Here is a 16,961-nt window from a genome sequence, read left to right as displayed (position 1 = left end):
ACTTTACTTCCTTAACCAATATTTAACTAACCCCAAAGAACAAGTGCCATTATGTTCAGCCACACACACACAAATGCCAGTACAATATCAATGCTAGTCTACAATTTTTAATAATTTTATTCATATTAGCCAAGAAGAAATCTATAATATTATCCCTTCTGAAAATATTTATTCCTCCTTTTTTCAGTTTTATTCCTTTACAAAGGCCAGTGAGAGGGCTAGGCATATATAGCTCAGTGGCACAGTGCTTGCCAAGTATGCACGTGGCCCTGTGTTCAAGTTCCAGCACCACAAAAAAAAAAAAAAAAGAAACTAAAGCAAACGAAAATGAATTTCAAAGCATAACAGACACAAATATTAATATCACAGTGGCAAGATGGCAAAAGTTTGACAGTAATAATCTTAAATAAGAACAAGGGATCCAAGGCTTCCTCAAAATAGAGTAACAAATCAAGTCTCCTTGGCTAGAATATTCTATTTACCTTCCTGGATGTCTTAATGAGAAGTTGCACCATAATCCACCAAAGACACATAACAGCAGTTTACCTTCAAGCAACAAAATGATCACCAAAAAATTAACCAATAATCTAAGAGAATCCCAAAGTCTGAGGAAATAAATGGAAACTTTCCAGATTTACTCTGATATGGGTATAGAATGAAACACCATCACGAGCGATGGGTCTCATCACACTCCCTATCACATTACTTTGTAAATTTTCCCTTTTCTTTTCCTTCTCTCTCCCATTCTTCTGCCCTCTCATGTGTACATGCGCACACACATGCACATAGTGCTTATGCGTCTGTGCTCTCTCCTTTTCTCATAGTGTAAGTCATAAAACAAATTCATTCAGTGGATGGCAAGAGAAAACAGTTTTAATAATGAATGCCTGGTTTATTCATGAGCTTATACAATACCTGGAATCATCTGTCACTTCTTCAATAAAGCCTGATTCACATCTGGGACATATATATTCCTATAAGAGAAAGGAAGAAGTAAATAAAGGTTTTTCATTAGGAAGCTAAGTACGTAGTTTCAGAATAGTATGCAGTATACAAGGTAAAGTACTGAAATGTTGTATTTAATTGCTGATTCCCAAGATGGTTTTTTCCTATCATACACTGGTAAATAAAGAATTCCCTAAGATGTTTATGGGATGGCTTCATAGGTACCTAAATTGTTTCTATTGAGAGATGGAAGGAGAGTGTCAAAAATTTGTTAACTTGATTTTTGCTTGTTTTTAAAATTTGGGTTCATTGGTTTATTTTGTGTTATTGTTTTGGTGATAGTGGTAGGACAGCTGGTTTATTTTTTAGCTGAAATGAATTCATTATCTAATTTTATTTCCAAATTAAAAAAAAAGATCCACTACATACACGAGAGTCGTAAAAGATATTAATAGATGGATATAGAAATATTTTTTTTTAAATGTATCATCTTTTTTTTTTTTAAAGAGAGAGTGAGAGAGTGAGAGAGAGAGAGAGAGAGAGAGAGAGAGAGAGAATTTTTAAAATTCATTTTTTAGTTCTCGGCAGACACAACATCTTTGTTTGTATGTGGTGCTGAGGATCGAACCCGGGCCGCACGCATGCCAGGCGAGCGCGCTACCGCTTGAGCCACATCCCCAGCCCAGAAATATTTTTTAAATATGAACATACAGGAGGAGACAAACTAAATCAGACAAATCACAACACTAATCCATTCGCAGACTAGAAAATTACAATTTTCTAGTAATTGATAGGGGATGCTTATCATAGTTTTCAAAAGTATAAACCAAGAAGAGTAACAATGTGCTACTTGGGAGCTGAAGCAGAAGAATCATGAGTTTAAGACCATTCTGGAAAACACAGGATGACCACAACTAAAAGGAGAAAAGAAAAAAAAGAAAATGACAATAAAAAGTATATTTTAACTACCTTTTAAAATAGATGTGGGAAAGGCTTCTTCAACTTTGGTTCCTGATACTTTATGAACCCTAAACTTTGTTTTATCAGACCCTGATGTACCAATATTTGGCTCTTCAAAGATAGAATGGTATCTTAAATATTCAAAGGCTTTCTTAAGAGGAACGTAAAGAAAATAAGGTCAATCCTTCATGTCAAGGAGATTAGTTTGATGAGAAGAGTTAAATCAAGAAATGGTAGTATTTAATAAAATAACTAATATCATCAAAGAATACTGGAAATGAAATAAATATCAAGGTTTTGTCTGAACAGAGTCCCCAAATACTAGTCTGTTTGTTCAATTAAGAAGGAAATTATAGGGGCTGGGATTGTGGCTCAGCAGTAGAGCACCCCGTCTAGCATAAAGGCATAGCGTTGTGAGGGAGGAAGGGAGGGGGAGAGGGGGGGAGAGGGGGGGAGAGGGGGGGAGAGGGGGGGAGAGGGGGGGAGAGAGAGGAGAGAGGAGAGAGGAGAGAGGAGAGAGGAGAGAGGAGAGAGGAGAGAGGAGAGAGGAGAGAGGAGAGAGGAGAGAGGAGAGAGAGAGAGAGAGAGAGAGAGAGAGAGAAATTAATTAATTAATTAATTATGAGGGCTGAAGCTGTGGCTCAGTGATAAAGTGCTTGCCTGGCATGTGCGAGGCACTGGGTTCAATCCTCAGCACCACATAAAAATAAATAAAAACCACTGTGTGTTCATCTACAACTAAATAAATATAAAAAGAAGGAAATTATGGGGCTGGGGCTCAGAGATGGAGTGCTTGCCTCTCGTGTGCCAGGTGCTGGGTTTGATCCTCAGCACCACATAAAAATAAATCAATCAAGGTATTGTGTCCATCTACAACTAAGAGACATTTTTTTTTTTTAAACAAAGGAAATTATGTATTTAGGATCATGATGACAGAAAACAGTTGTATGAGTGTGGATATTCAGAATAGGCAAACAGGGAGCAGACTGTGGAAAACCAGATCACCATAAACTTTACCCTGTGATCAGAAGTTCTCAACCCTTGAGACATATTCATAATGGACATACTACTCTAGAAATGAATCCCGAATCCCTCCCTCTACTGCTTCAACCGCCGTACTCCCAGGCAGCTGCAACTCCAACCCTTTCTTTCCCAATAAATCAATAACTTATTTTATTTTGTGTTACTAGGGATTGAACCCAGGGCCTCATGCATGCTAAGGAAAGCACTCTACCATTGAGCTACCTCTCCAGTTTTTATTTATTTTTTAATTTTAAGATCTTGCTAATTGCCTAGCTAGCCTCAAACTTGTAATCTTCCTGACTCAGCCTCCCAAGTTGCTGGGATTACAGACATGGACCACTGCACCCAGCCAGATTTTCAATGTAGACCAAACAGCTTTATATTGAAGATGCCACTCAGGACTTTCATAGGTAGACAGAAGTCAAGGCCTAGCCTCAAAGGACAGGCTGACCTTGTGAGGGGCCACTGCAGCTGGCTTCAAAGCCAATGTTCATTTACCATTCTGGGATTCCTAGGGCCCAGAAGAAGGATACTAAATCTACTCTGCTTATGCTCTACAAATGGAACAACAAAGCCTGGATGACCATCCATCTGTCTACAACGTGGTTCACTCAGTATCTAAAGCCCACTGTTGAGACCTACTGGTCACCCAAGAGCTCTGATGAAGATATACAGATGTACAAGATCAATGCTGTTTTCCTGCCTTCTAACACAAATCCACTCTGAACCCAAAGATCAAAGAGTAATTTTGACTTTCAAGTCTCATTATATAAAAACACCCAATAAGATACACCCCTGTAATCCCAGGTACTCAGAAGGCCAAGGCAAAAGGGTCCCAAGTTCTAAGCCAGTCTCAGAGACTTAACAAGACACTGTTTAATAAAAAATTAAAAGGGATGGGGATGTGGCTCAGTGATAGAACACCCCTGGGTTCAATTCTCAGTATAAAAAAACAAACAAAAACAAAAAACTATCACAGATGACCATGAGGTTCAATATGTGGCTACAGAAGGAGAGAGCAGCAAGAGGGGTGAGGGTCACTAGAAGTTAAGGGTCATCTGTGTTTATGGTGGACTTCAAAAACACTTGATCGTAGGTGTGGCTCTAGGAACAGGCCATAAGCCACCACAGCTCCGTCATAGGAACAAGACACTCCGGAGGTATACGTAAAACTGTAGAAGTACTAGATGGTTCTTCCTATCATTTGGCAATAACAAATACTCCTTCTGTTTATAAGAACCAATCAAACTTTTCTACATAGCTCTTGATACAAGGAAAAACAGCCGAATTTTTCCATATATGTATATATTTGGGGGGGTGTTTTTAGGGTTTTTTTTGATGGGTTTTTCAATACTTGGGACTAAAACCAGGAGCACTCTACCACTGAATTACACCTCCAGCCCTTTTTTATTTTTATTTTGAGACAAGGTCTTGCTAAGTTGTTGAGGCTGGCCTGGAACTTGCAATCCTTCTCCCTCGGCCTCCCTAGTAGTAGGGAGATTACGGGCACACATCTGTGCTGGTGGTTCATAAATTATCCCTAATAATAAAAGTAGCGAATTGTAAAACAAACCAACCTCACATGCATGGACTATCCCTCCTGCAATCAATATTACAGAAAACACAGACAAGTTTTTCATCCTCTATCAAAGTAAAAAAAAAGCATTGATGTCTCATACTTTAGTAGACTGACTTCAGAACAAAGCCTGGCCTCAGAAATTATCTCACTTCCATTTCTTTAATCTGCCTCTTGGAAGCCTGAAAACCCTAAAATAATATATTGTTGTTCCTGTTTCTAGTTTTTTTTTTTTTTTTAAGGCTTATATCATTCCACTTACTAGCACTACTCTTCAGGATCCGACCCTATTCACTGGAATCTACCCCTCCACTGCACAACAGAATTACATTAATCACACCAAACTAACCCGTAGGCACAATACTGAGAGAGGAGAGAGAGGAAATAACATTGACATACACTGACAGTTGTTAAAACTGAGTTAATTTTTGGAGGTTTGTCTATGTGGGTTTATTTTATGTTTTGTTTTTTTTTTGTGTGGTTAAAAAGAAAGAAAAAGAACACGTGAAACTTGAAACTTAACCCCTTAAACATTTTTAAGTGTGTAGTTCAGGAATGTTACATAGATTAACACTGCATGAAACAGATTTCTAGAACATTTTTGTCTTGCAAAAGTGAAACTTTATACCCATTAAACAACAACTTCCCCTTTCTATTCCTCTCCCTATCCCTGGTAACTACCACTTTACTTTGTTTCCATTAATTTGACAATTTTAGATATCTCATGTAAGTGAAATCATATAATATTTTTTGAGATAGATTTATCTCAAGTATGAAAGTTCTCAAGGTTCACCTACATGGTAGCATGTGACAGGATTTCCTTTCTTTTTAATAAGACTGATATGTTTATACCACACTTTATTTTGCTTTACTTTGCTTACTGAAGAACATATGGATTGTTTCTACTTCTTAGCTACTGTGAAGAGTGCTTCTGTGAATATAGGTGTGTAAATCTCTCTTCAAAATCCTGCTTTCAATTCTTTTGGACACACAGCCAAAGGTGGGATTGCTGGATCATATGGTAATTCTATTTTTAATTGTTTGAGAAACAAACATACCATCTTCTATTTCAGTTGTACCTCTTTAAAGTCCAACACTATACCAGAGTTACAATTCTTTGATGCACAAAAATTTTTAAGTCTGATATAGTCCCTTTTATCTATTTTTGTTTGATGACCTATACTTCTGGTGTCATATCCAAGAAATCACTGCCAAATCCAAAGCCACGAAGCTTTTCTCCTTTCTTCTATGAGTTTTATAGTTTGAGGTCTTACATTTAGGTCTTTAATCCATTTTTAGTTGATTTTTGTGTACAGTATAAGGGTTCAACTTCATTGTTTTTGCATTCAGAGATTGTTTTCCTAACATCATTTGTTGAAGAGGTTGTCCTTGTCCCATTTAGTGTTACTAGTATCTTTGTCAAAAATCATCTGATATCATCTAACCATCCAGCAAGAGTTTTTGAGTGAGTTCTCTATTCTATTCCATCAGTTTAGGTCTATCTTTATGATAATACCACACAGTTTTGAACACTCCAGCTTACCATATGGATTAAAGTAAGGAAGTGTAAGTCCTCCAACTTTGTTTTTCAGAATTTTTTGTTGGGGCGGGGGTACTGGGAATTGAACTCAGGGCACTCAACCACTGAGCCACATACCCAGTCTTATTTTGATTTCATTTAGAAACAGAATCTCACTGAATTGCTTCATGTCTCGCTTTTGCTGAGGCTGGCTTTGAACTTTGATCCTCCTGCCTCAGCCTCACAAGTCGTGCACTACCGCTCCTGGCATTTTTCAGAATTATTTTAGCTATTCATTATCCCTTGAGATTCCATCTGAATTTTAGAACAATTTTTACAATTTTTGGAAAAAATGTTATTGGGATTTTCAAAGGGAATTGTGTCGAATCTGTAGATCACTGGTAGTATTTATATCTTAACAAAATTAAGCTTCCAAATCCATGAACATATGATGTCTTTCCATTTATTCATCTTCTTCAAATTTCTTTTAGCAGTGTTTTATAGTTTTTAGTATGTTAGCTTTTTACTTCCTTGGGTAGGCTTACTCCTAAGTATGTTTTATTCTTTGGGGTGCTAGTATAAATGGAAATTTTTTAAAAATACTTTTTAGTTATAAATGGATTATTTGTTTGTTTGTTTATATGCAGTGCCCAGGGTCTCACACATGCCAAGCAAGTGCTCTATCATTGAGCCACAACTTTAGCCCATAAATGAAACTTTTTCTTAATTTCTTTTTCAAATTGTTCATTGCTTAGTATATAGAAATGTGATTAATTTTCGTATTCATTTTGTGTCCTGCAACTTTCCTGAATTTGTTAGCAAGGGTGTGTGTGTGTGTGTTTTCTTTTTCTTACCTAATTGCTCTATTTAGGACTTTGAGCACTACGTTGAATAGCAGTGGTAAGACTAGGCTTCTTTGCCTGGTTTCTGATCTTAGAGTACAAGTTTTCAACCACTGAGTATGATGTTCACTACGGGCTTTTCAAATATGGTCTTCTATTCCTAATTCGTTGAGGGCTTTCATCACGAAGGGGTGCTAAATCTTGTCAAATGCTTTTTCTGCAACAAAACTGAGATGACTATGTATTTTCTAACCTTTATTGTGTTAATGTGGTATTTTCTCCACTTCAATGTGCTTGAAATTTTCCACAAAAAAGTTTGATTGTTTTTGATTTACAACAGTCTAAGAAACATAGATCAAGAAACTGTTAACTAAACCACTTATAGATCAAACTGTAACAATCCAAAGTAAAAATAAAGATTAGAAATAACCTGTTATCCTAGAGAATTAAGAGGAAAGCTATCTACACCTAGGAAAACACCAACAATGTACTTTACCCTGTATGGTCCTCTTAACTACCCTGTAAGGTGGATGTTGTCCTTTCTATTCTACAGGCATGAAAATGAAATAAATTGTCGGTGGCAGGTAATTATCCAAAGATGGCCCCCTCAAAATCTCCCAATCCACATCTCTCCTACAGTGTGACTTCCCCACCCCTTTCAAGAGATGGAGTCTGTTTTCCAGCCCTTTGAATCTGGGAGACCCTGAAATTTAAAGAGAACACTGTGAGTTCCAGAGCCCTCAACTGCCTGGTAGCTTCTGCGTCCTGGCTCCTGGAGCCTTGAGCAATCCTGAGGCGAACCCAGACTCTTCTGCTGGATAGAGAGGCCATGCCAAGGAGCCCTGCGACATCAGGCAACAACAGGGAAACAAGCTTGGAGGTTCGTCAGAACACAACCAGAAGAAATCCCCTGCGTGAAAACCGGCCAGCTGAACTTGTCAATCCACAGGAACGGGAGAGATAATAGTCACTTTAAGTCCCTAAATTTTGGGTGATTTCTTACAATAAAAGAAAACCAGAACAATGCCCATGGAATAAAAAAGAGCTTTAAACCTTGACCTTTTTTTTTTAATATTTTATTTTATTTTTATGTGGTACTAAGGATTGAACCCAGTCTCTCACACGCACACTCTGCCTTTGAGCCACAACCCTAACCCATAAACTGTGATCTTTCTTGAATCCAAAATTCCATATTCTTTTCATTAAACCATGTTAATTGAAAATAACTGTTTTTAAAGAAAAGAATAGTAATTGCAGTTTGCAGAATATTGTATGGAAAGATTTAAGGCCGGACCAAACAAGGCCTTGAAAGTACAGGCGCCACTTACATTACCCCCATCTGCCTTACAGTGGAGCACACACAACCCAAGGTCTGAACTTCAACCTTATGAACTCAGAAATCTAAGAGAGAACCTGTCTTCTGAAGAAAAAGTCATATTAAGTCAAATTCAGAGATCATATACATAAAACCCAGAATGCCGATTTTCTTAATTACAATGAAAAAGCATCATCCCACATCCCCTTCTAATTGGACACTTTCTTTTTCCTGATAGAATATACTGAAACTACTTAGCTATGCATTCTTAGTTATAATCACAATTTAGTCATGCCCTACGCTGAGATTACAACCATGTTGCATTTTAATTATGTATCTCATTGATCACTTATAAATTTATATACATTTTAATTTTTCCAAAAATTTTCCAGAGGTGACTTTAATTTAGGGGAAATTTCCATGAATTGAGGACTGTAAAAAAGTCAAACAGGAGTTATACACTGTCCTTCTCTGCCTTCCTGCTCCTTCTCCCATCCAGGACTTGGCCTTAGTATCATCCTGATACACTCACATACAGAGTTTGCTGGAGAGGGGAAGTGGGGAGTAAAGGTAACCCAAAGATAATGGTGCTGTAGAAATGTTTCCTCTGCTTATTAAGTCTTCAACCTCTCTCCTCTTGTGTAGTATTTCCAATGGATTTACCCACATGGTCACAAAATCTTGTGTGTGTGTGTGTGTGTGTGTGTGTGTGTGCGCGCGCGCGCGCGCCCGTGCACTGGGGGTCAAAGCTAGGACCTCACACATACTAAGTATGTCCTCTCATCACTGAGCTCTACCTCCAGCCTGGTCACAAAATCTTATACAACAATTCAGTGAGCCATTTCTATCATTCCATCTATAAAAGAAAGGCCAAATAAACCTAAGCTACTTATCCGAAATCACTAGACAACAGGAACTTAGCTGTTTATATCAAACTGCTTTCCTCCCAGGATCTAAAAGTTTATTGCATACGACTCTAATTAAAATGTTTAGTAGCTAGTACACTTGAATGAACTGCTTCAGATGTCCCACTGCCTATTTCATCTAAAAATATCTATAAAGAGAAACATTTTTCACATTAATAGGCTGAGTCAGGAACAATTCCCTAAACATTGCTTAACCCTAATGCTTACCCACTTAGAACAGCATAAGAGGTCACAAAGCACCATAATATAGGAAGAAAAGGGAAAGGATGGTTTTAAAGCATTACTTTCTTTTGCCTCCTGTATTTCGAAGGTCAGTGATCACCGGGCACAGTGGTATGCACCTCCAATAGTCCCAAAACTTAGGAGGCTGATATAGCAGGATCACAAGTTCAAAGTCAGCCTTAGCAATTTAGCAAGGCCCTAAGCAACTGAACAAGACCCTGTCTCAAAATAAAAAATAAAAAGGTCTGGGAATGTAGCTCAGTGGCCAAGTGCCCCTGGGTTCAATCCCCAGTAGCAAAAAAATAAATAAAAAGAGATGAATGATCAAAATATGCGACATCTTGACAGGACAATAAGGTATAAGCCAGGACCTATTTACATCAAGTCCCATAATATGAAACTTACATGAATTTGTAACCAACATTTATTCAGTATATCAAAAATAGTATAGACACTATTAATTTCCCAATTCCACAGCTTTGCTTTTATACATCTGTGTTATCAAATCTCAATATTTACATTTTTATTTTGTCTAAAATAAGAGGACTAGGCATTTTCTGTCTAGTGTGAAAGTCAAAACCTAAGATCACAATATTAAATTAGTCACAACCCCCACAGCGTGGAGAAGGCAGGGTGGAGTGACCTGGCCCACGGGAGAGCGCTGCACTGCGGCCCCCCACCTAGCAAGGCACGGCTCTCCCAGCCTGTCTCCATCTAGAGACAACAGCCAGGACTGCAAGACCCTGCCAAGGTCCCGCAGGCCTGGCTACCAGAGGCAAGACGCTGGCACCCTGCAGGGACACAAGATTACAGGGTAGAAACTGTGATACCCCAGATCCCTACTGTAGAGAGAAGACACTGGGCAACATGAAGAAACAGGGGAAGAAAGTGCCCCAAACAAACCAAGAGGCTCTAGTAACAGAATCCATCGACAGCACAGTAAATGAAATTTCAGGAGTTCAGAACGTTAAATGATCTGCGAAGCACAGAATGATATGAGAGAGCAGATACACAGAGCAAAAGATTACCTCAAGAAAGAGTTAGATTCTGGGGGGGGGGGGGAAACAACAAACAAAAACAGAAATCCTTGAAATGAAGGAAACAATAAACTGAATAAAAAATTCAATAGAAAACATCACTAACAGACTAGATCACTTGGAGGACAGAACCTCAGGCAATGAAGAAAAAAAATAATCTTGAAAATAAGGTTGACCACACAATGCAGATGGTAAGAAACCATGAACAGAACCTCCAAGAATTATGGGATAACAACAAAAGAACAAATCTAAGAATTATCAGGATAGAGGAAGGTGCAGAGATATAAACCAAAGGAATGCACAATCTCTTCAATGAAATAAAACCAGAAAATTTCCCAAACATGAAGAATGAATTGGAAAATCAAATACAAGGGCTTACAGGATACCAAACATACAAAATTATAACAGATCCATACCAATGAAATTATAATGAAAATGCCTAGCATACAGAATAAAGATAGAAGTTTAAAAACCGCAAAAGAAAAGTTTCAGACGACATACAGGGGAAGCCAGTTCTCATTTCAGCAGATCTCTCAGGCCAAACCTTCAAAGCTATGAGATCCTACAACAACATATACCAAGTTCTGAAAGAAAACGAATTTGTTTTCGTTTTCTTTCAGAACTTGGTGTATGCTTATATCCAGAAAAATAAAAATCTAAAAATAGCTTTAGATTTGATAATGAAATAAAAACATTCGATGAAAAATAAAAGTTAAAAGATAATACAACGAGAAAGCCTGCACTACTGAACATCCTGGCAAAATATTCCACGAGAAGGAAATGAAAAACAACAATGAAGATTAGCCAAGGCAGGAACACTCTAAAGGAAAAGATAATCAAAGGAGAAACCAAGTCAAGATTAAAAACCAAAAATAAACAGGAATACAAACCATATTTCAATAATAACCCTGAACATTAATGGCTAAAACTCATCAATTAAAAGAAATAGACTAGCAGATTGGATTTAAAAAAAAAAAAAGACCCAACATCATGTTGCCTTCAAGAGACTCATCTCATGGGAAAAGACATCCACAGGCCAAGGTGAAAGAATGAAAAAAAAAAAAAAACATATAACTCACATGGACCTCGTAAACTCTAGACCAACATCCCTGATGAACATAGACGCAAAAAAATCTCAATTAAATTCTGGCAAGTCACATACAAAAACATATTAAAAAGATAGTGCACCACGATCAAGTGGGGTTCATCCCAGGGATGCAAGGTTGGTTCAACCTACAGATATCAATACACACATCACATCACATCAATAGTCTTAAAGACAAGAATCATATGATCATCCCAATAGATACTGATACAGCACCTCTTCATGTTCAAAACAGTAAAAAAAAAAAAAAAAAAACTAGGGATAGTAAGAACATACCTCAATATTTAAAAAGCTATGTATGCTAAACCCAAGGCCAGCATCATTCTAAATGGAGAAAAATTGAAAGCAGTCACTCTAAAAACTGGAAAATGACAGGGATGCCCTCTTTCATCACTTCTATTCAATATCAGACAGATAGATGAAAGAAATTAAAGGGATACACACAGAAAAAAAAAAAAGAACTCAAACTATCACTATTGCTAATGACACAATTCTATATTCAGAAGATCCAAAAAATTCCACCAGAAAACTTTTTAGATAAATGAATTCAGCAAAGTAACAGGATATAAAATCAATACCCATAAATCAAATGCATTTCTAAACATAAGCAATTAATCCAAGAGAAATTAGGAAAATCACCTCATTCACAATAGCCTCAAAAAAATAAAATAATATACTTGGGGATCAATGTAACAAGAGGTGAAAGACCTACAATGAAAACAGAACACTAGAAAAGAAATTGAAAAAGAGAAGATGGAAAGATCTCCCATGCTCTTGGATAGGCAGAATGATGCCCTTCAAGAGATGAATGGATAAAGAAAATGTGGTACATACACACAATGGAATATTACTAGGCACAGTATTAGTACCAAAATAGACATATAGGCCAATGGTATAAAACAGAAGAGACAGAGACAAACCTACACAAATACAGTTATCTCATAGGTGCCAAAAACACACACTGGAGAAAAGATAGCCTATTCAACAAATGGTGCTGGGAAAACTGGAAATCTACATGTAGCAAAATGAAATTAAACTTCTCTCTCTCACCCCGCACAAAAATCAACTCAAAGTTGATCAAAGACATGAGAATAGAGATCCTGTGCCTAATAGAAAAAAAGTAGGCCCAAATTTTCATGTTGGCTTAGGACCTGACTTTCTTAACAAGACTCCTAAAGCACAAGAAGTAAAATCAAGAACCAATAAATGGGATGAACTTAAACTAAAAAGCTTCTTCTCAGCAAAGGAAACAATCAATAACATGATGAGAGAGCCTACAAAATGGGAAAACCTGTTTACCACACACACCTCAGACACAGCACTGATTAATCTCCAAGACACATAAAGAACTCAAAATACACACACACACTCACACAATCAATAAGTGTACTAAGGAAGTGAACAGACATTTCAGAGAAGAAGAAACACAATCAATCAACAAAGATGAAAAAAGGCTCATCATCTCTAGCAATTAGAGAAATGCAAATCAAACCTACTCTAAGATTTCATCTCACTCCAGTCAGAATGGCAACTGCCAAGAATACAAGCAATAATAAGTGTTGGCAAGTGGGGAAAAGGTACACTTATACGTTGCTGGTGGGACTGCAAACTGATGCAACCACTATGAAAAGCAGGATGGAGATACCTCAGAAAAACTTGGAAAGGATCCACCATTTGACCCAGCTATCCCACTTCTCAATTTATATCCAAAGGACTTAAAATCAGCATACTACAGTGACACAGCCACATTAATGTTTACAGCAGCTCAATTCACAATAGCTAAACTATGGAGCCAACCTAAATGCCCTTCAACAGATGAATGGATATAGAAAATGTGGTACATACACACAATGGAATATTACTCAGCCTTAAAGAAGAATAAAATTATGGCATTTGAAGGTAAATGGATGGAACTAGAGAATATCATGCTAAGTGAAACAAGCCAATCCCCAAAAGCCAAAAGTCAAATGTTTTCTCTGATAAGCAGATACTGTTTCATAGTGGGGCAGGAGGATAGGGAAGAATGAGGCTGATTTCTGTAAAGGGGAGTGAAGGGAGGGGTGGGGGTGTGGGGATGGGAAGAAGGGTAGAATGAAACAGATGGTATTACCCTATATACATGTATGATTACATGACTGGAGTGAATCTGCACCATATACAGCCAGAGGAATGAGAAGTTGTGCTCCATTTTGTATACAATATGTCAAAATGCACTCTACTGTTAAGTTTTAAACACATCACATCCTATCCAATAGGCATCACCTCCTTAATTCCATGTCAAGTTACATTTCTAAGTTAAGGACCCTGTGTGTGTGTGTGTGGAGGAGGTTGTTTTGTGTTTCGTTTTGGTAGTTGTAGATGGACAGCATGCCTTTGTTTTATTTTATTTTTATGTGGTGCTGAGGATTGAACCCAGTGCCTCACATGTACAAGGCAAGCTCTACCCCTGAGCCCCAGCCCCAGCCTAGGACTCTCGTTTTTTCTTCAGACTGGCTCCATAATCCCTATCACCCTGTTTTAAGCCAAGTTGTACTTCCTCAAGAGCATCAGATGAACTCTGCTGGGAAAAGTATAATCGGCAGCCGCACCCCAGAGAAAAACCCCAACATGGCGCCTAACGACCTCTTCTTCCTACCTTCCCCTTTTCTGCAGTGGCCCGAAAAGTTCCACCCCTGTGAACTCTCGCTGGCGGGGGAACCTTAGCCCAATAAGAACTAATTCCTGGGCTCCAGAGCTGATATCTGGAAGAACTTGCCAATAAACGGGTGGCCCGCCATTTATCTAAGCCCTGCCATCTCCCCTCAGATCTATATAAGCACACAGCCTTTTGCAATAAAATTGGAATTCTTCCGGCGAAGTGTCTTTGCGTGGGGAATTCTTTCAAACTCCAAAATAAAGACAACACAACTTCTGAGTTCTGCTCCCAGTTCCACCAGGACCTTCGCAGACTCAGTAAAGACCTGTTTCTAGAGCACAACTGACTTACCCAACTCTCCTTCAAAAAGCAAGGAAGTCATGTCTCTCATTCGCGTAGCAATCTACTCAGTTAAAAACAAGAGAAGAGGGGCTGGAGTTGTAGTTCAGTGGCAGAGCACTGGCAGAGCGCGTGCCTAGCATGTGTGAGGCTCTGGGTTCGATTCTTAGCACCACATATAAATAAATAAATAAACCAAACTACTGTGCCACACCTAGAGCTAAAGACTGATACTTGGGGGATCATTTACCATTTTAAATCTGTGCAGCTGGGTTGCTCTGTTTCCTACTACTTTAGTGTAAGCTAAAACACTATATAGTTAAATCTTTTCTGGCTACATTTTGTTGTATGAGGTTAACCTTTTTTCTAATTCTTGTAGTTTAGTTCTTCTTTGTTCTTAGAAAATTTGGTTTCTTGTTCATCACATCAGTGAGCTCACATCAAATAACGCTTTGTCCTGTGACCTGATTTTCTGCCTCACTACACAGTGAGCTAAAGAAGGTTCACTGATGATACTCTTGTGTGTGGGAGTCCCTGATAATGTCAGTGTTCAGTCATGTCCTGGAATGAAGGAACGAAATGATGGAGAATGTGAAAAGCCAAGGCGTTAATAGTTGAAAAGCTGAATATTTCAAACAGTGTAAATCTGTATAATTAACCTTGTATAAAACTTAAACTGTACTTGCTTAGCAAGTATGAGCCCTTGGGTGCAATCCCTGAGGGAACAGACACAACAATATAAGGTGACAGTTTCACAGGGGCAGGGGAAGACAACAACATAAGGCACAGTCGTTTGGTTTATAATTTATCTTCTTACTTTCCAGTTTAGGCTGATAGAATCTTCTTTCATAAATTGACAAGTCATTCACTCAGCAAATATAGTCTAAGTTCTACATACGCTGTGCAGAAACAAGAAAAGGAATTTGGGACTTCAAGTCATAGAAATCACCTACAAAGCATATGCTCTATAAAATCACTTCCACTACATATATTTAAGTAACGGTTTCACTATGTTTAGGTATGTCAAAATATCATGTTGCTCACCCATTAAGTACCAAGGTTTCAATTTTGCAAATACTTCAAAGAAATTGACACAAGTGCATTAAATTAGGTTGGAAATCATAATCTAGAATTTACATATTATCATAAACGGTACCTGAAATGTAATAAGTTCTCAACCAACTGTAAGTCTAATAAATTCTTTTGGATATGAAACATTTCTTAAGCCATGATCCTTAAGTTATTAAGCAATGGTCTCTTTTTCAATAGATCTTTTTATTTGTTGATGGGCCTTTATTTATTTATTTTTACGTGGTGCTGATGATGGAACCCAGTGCCTCACATGTGCCAGGCACACATACCACTGAGCCCCAGCCCCAGCCCCAATCACTGGTCTCTTAAGGGAAAAAAAGACCTGGAAAAGGATGCTTAAAGAATATTAAGCATGGTGCTTTACTGAATAACTTTTTCAGAACCATTCTGAATCATATTTTCATTTTTCAGAAACAGACTGTGTCATAAATGGGGAAATGAAGGGATAGAGATGGGGATGGAGGAGAGTATAAACTATTTTATCATGAATGAACTCCTATTAAATCTCCAGGCAAAGTTTGAGAAAGTTATTTAGATAACTGATTATTTCCAAACATTTAGATTCCACAAAGCAGTTCAATTTTAAAATTAAAATTAAAAAAAAAAATAGAAACGAACGTGAAATGCCAACTTTTTCAATTTGACAAAAAAAAACATTTTTTTTAAATCACCACCTACTATCACCATTATTTCATTTGAAAAGTATTATTTTAAGACCAAATGACAGGAATAAGGCATAGACTTTTAATGGCACACACCTGTAATCCCAGCAACTCAGGAGGCTGAAGCAGGTGCCAGCCTCAGCAATTTAGCAAGGGACTAAGCAACTGAGTGAGACTCTTATCTCAAAAACAGAAAACAAAGGAGTCTGGGGATGTGGCTCAGTGGTTGAGTGACCCTGGTTTAATCCCTAGTATCAAAAAAGAAAAAAGATCTTTAAGTTAAAGAACAGATCTTTAAATTACATATACCCACATCTTCCTATCACCGCCCTCGAGGCAATCTAAAATCTCTAGTTTAGACCTCTCTATCAAAATACAAGAACTCAGGGACTGGGGTTGTGGCTCAGTGGTAAAGCACTCGCTTAGCAGGTACAAGGCCCTGGATTCGAGCCTCAGCACCACATTAAAAGAAATAAGTAAAACAAAGATATTTTTAAAAATCACAAGTACTCAGAATTCTTGTATTGACTTTCCATCAAGAAGATAAGGATACCAAGAGGCATTCAAGTCAGCAAAGATCACATACAAACTGGTCCTTAACAGTAGCCACAGACCACTACAGAGTAAGAAAACAATAGAGTTCACTGAATAGAACTTTAATAATGAAAGCAACTTAAAAATCAACCTCAAAGGAAAACCATGAGGTATATTTATTTTTTAATAAGTTCTGAAAAGAAAGTTTTCCAAGGACTGGAATTATAGC

The 16,961-nt window shown here is 37.7% G+C and overlaps 1 protein-coding gene across 1 annotated transcript in view; it reads right to left on the bottom strand.

The window, feature by feature from the left end:
- Positions 1 to 16,961, bottom strand: part of Rnf115 (ring finger protein 115) — an 81,766-nt gene that overhangs the window by 49,958 nt on the left and 14,847 nt on the right. The window contains exon 2 of the mRNA XM_026380991.2: positions 916 to 974. Within this exon, the coding sequence (XP_026236776.2) occupies positions 916 to 974 (59 nt within the window). The remainder of the gene's footprint in view (positions 1 to 915; positions 975 to 16,961) is intronic.

The sequence above is a fragment of the Urocitellus parryii genome, chromosome 11, assembly GCF_045843805.1.
Source record: "Urocitellus parryii isolate mUroPar1 chromosome 11, mUroPar1.hap1, whole genome shotgun sequence".
In the NCBI taxonomy this organism is placed as follows: domain Eukaryota; kingdom Metazoa; phylum Chordata; class Mammalia; order Rodentia; family Sciuridae; genus Urocitellus; species Urocitellus parryii.
This window is presented reverse-complemented; position numbering and strand designations above follow the sequence as displayed.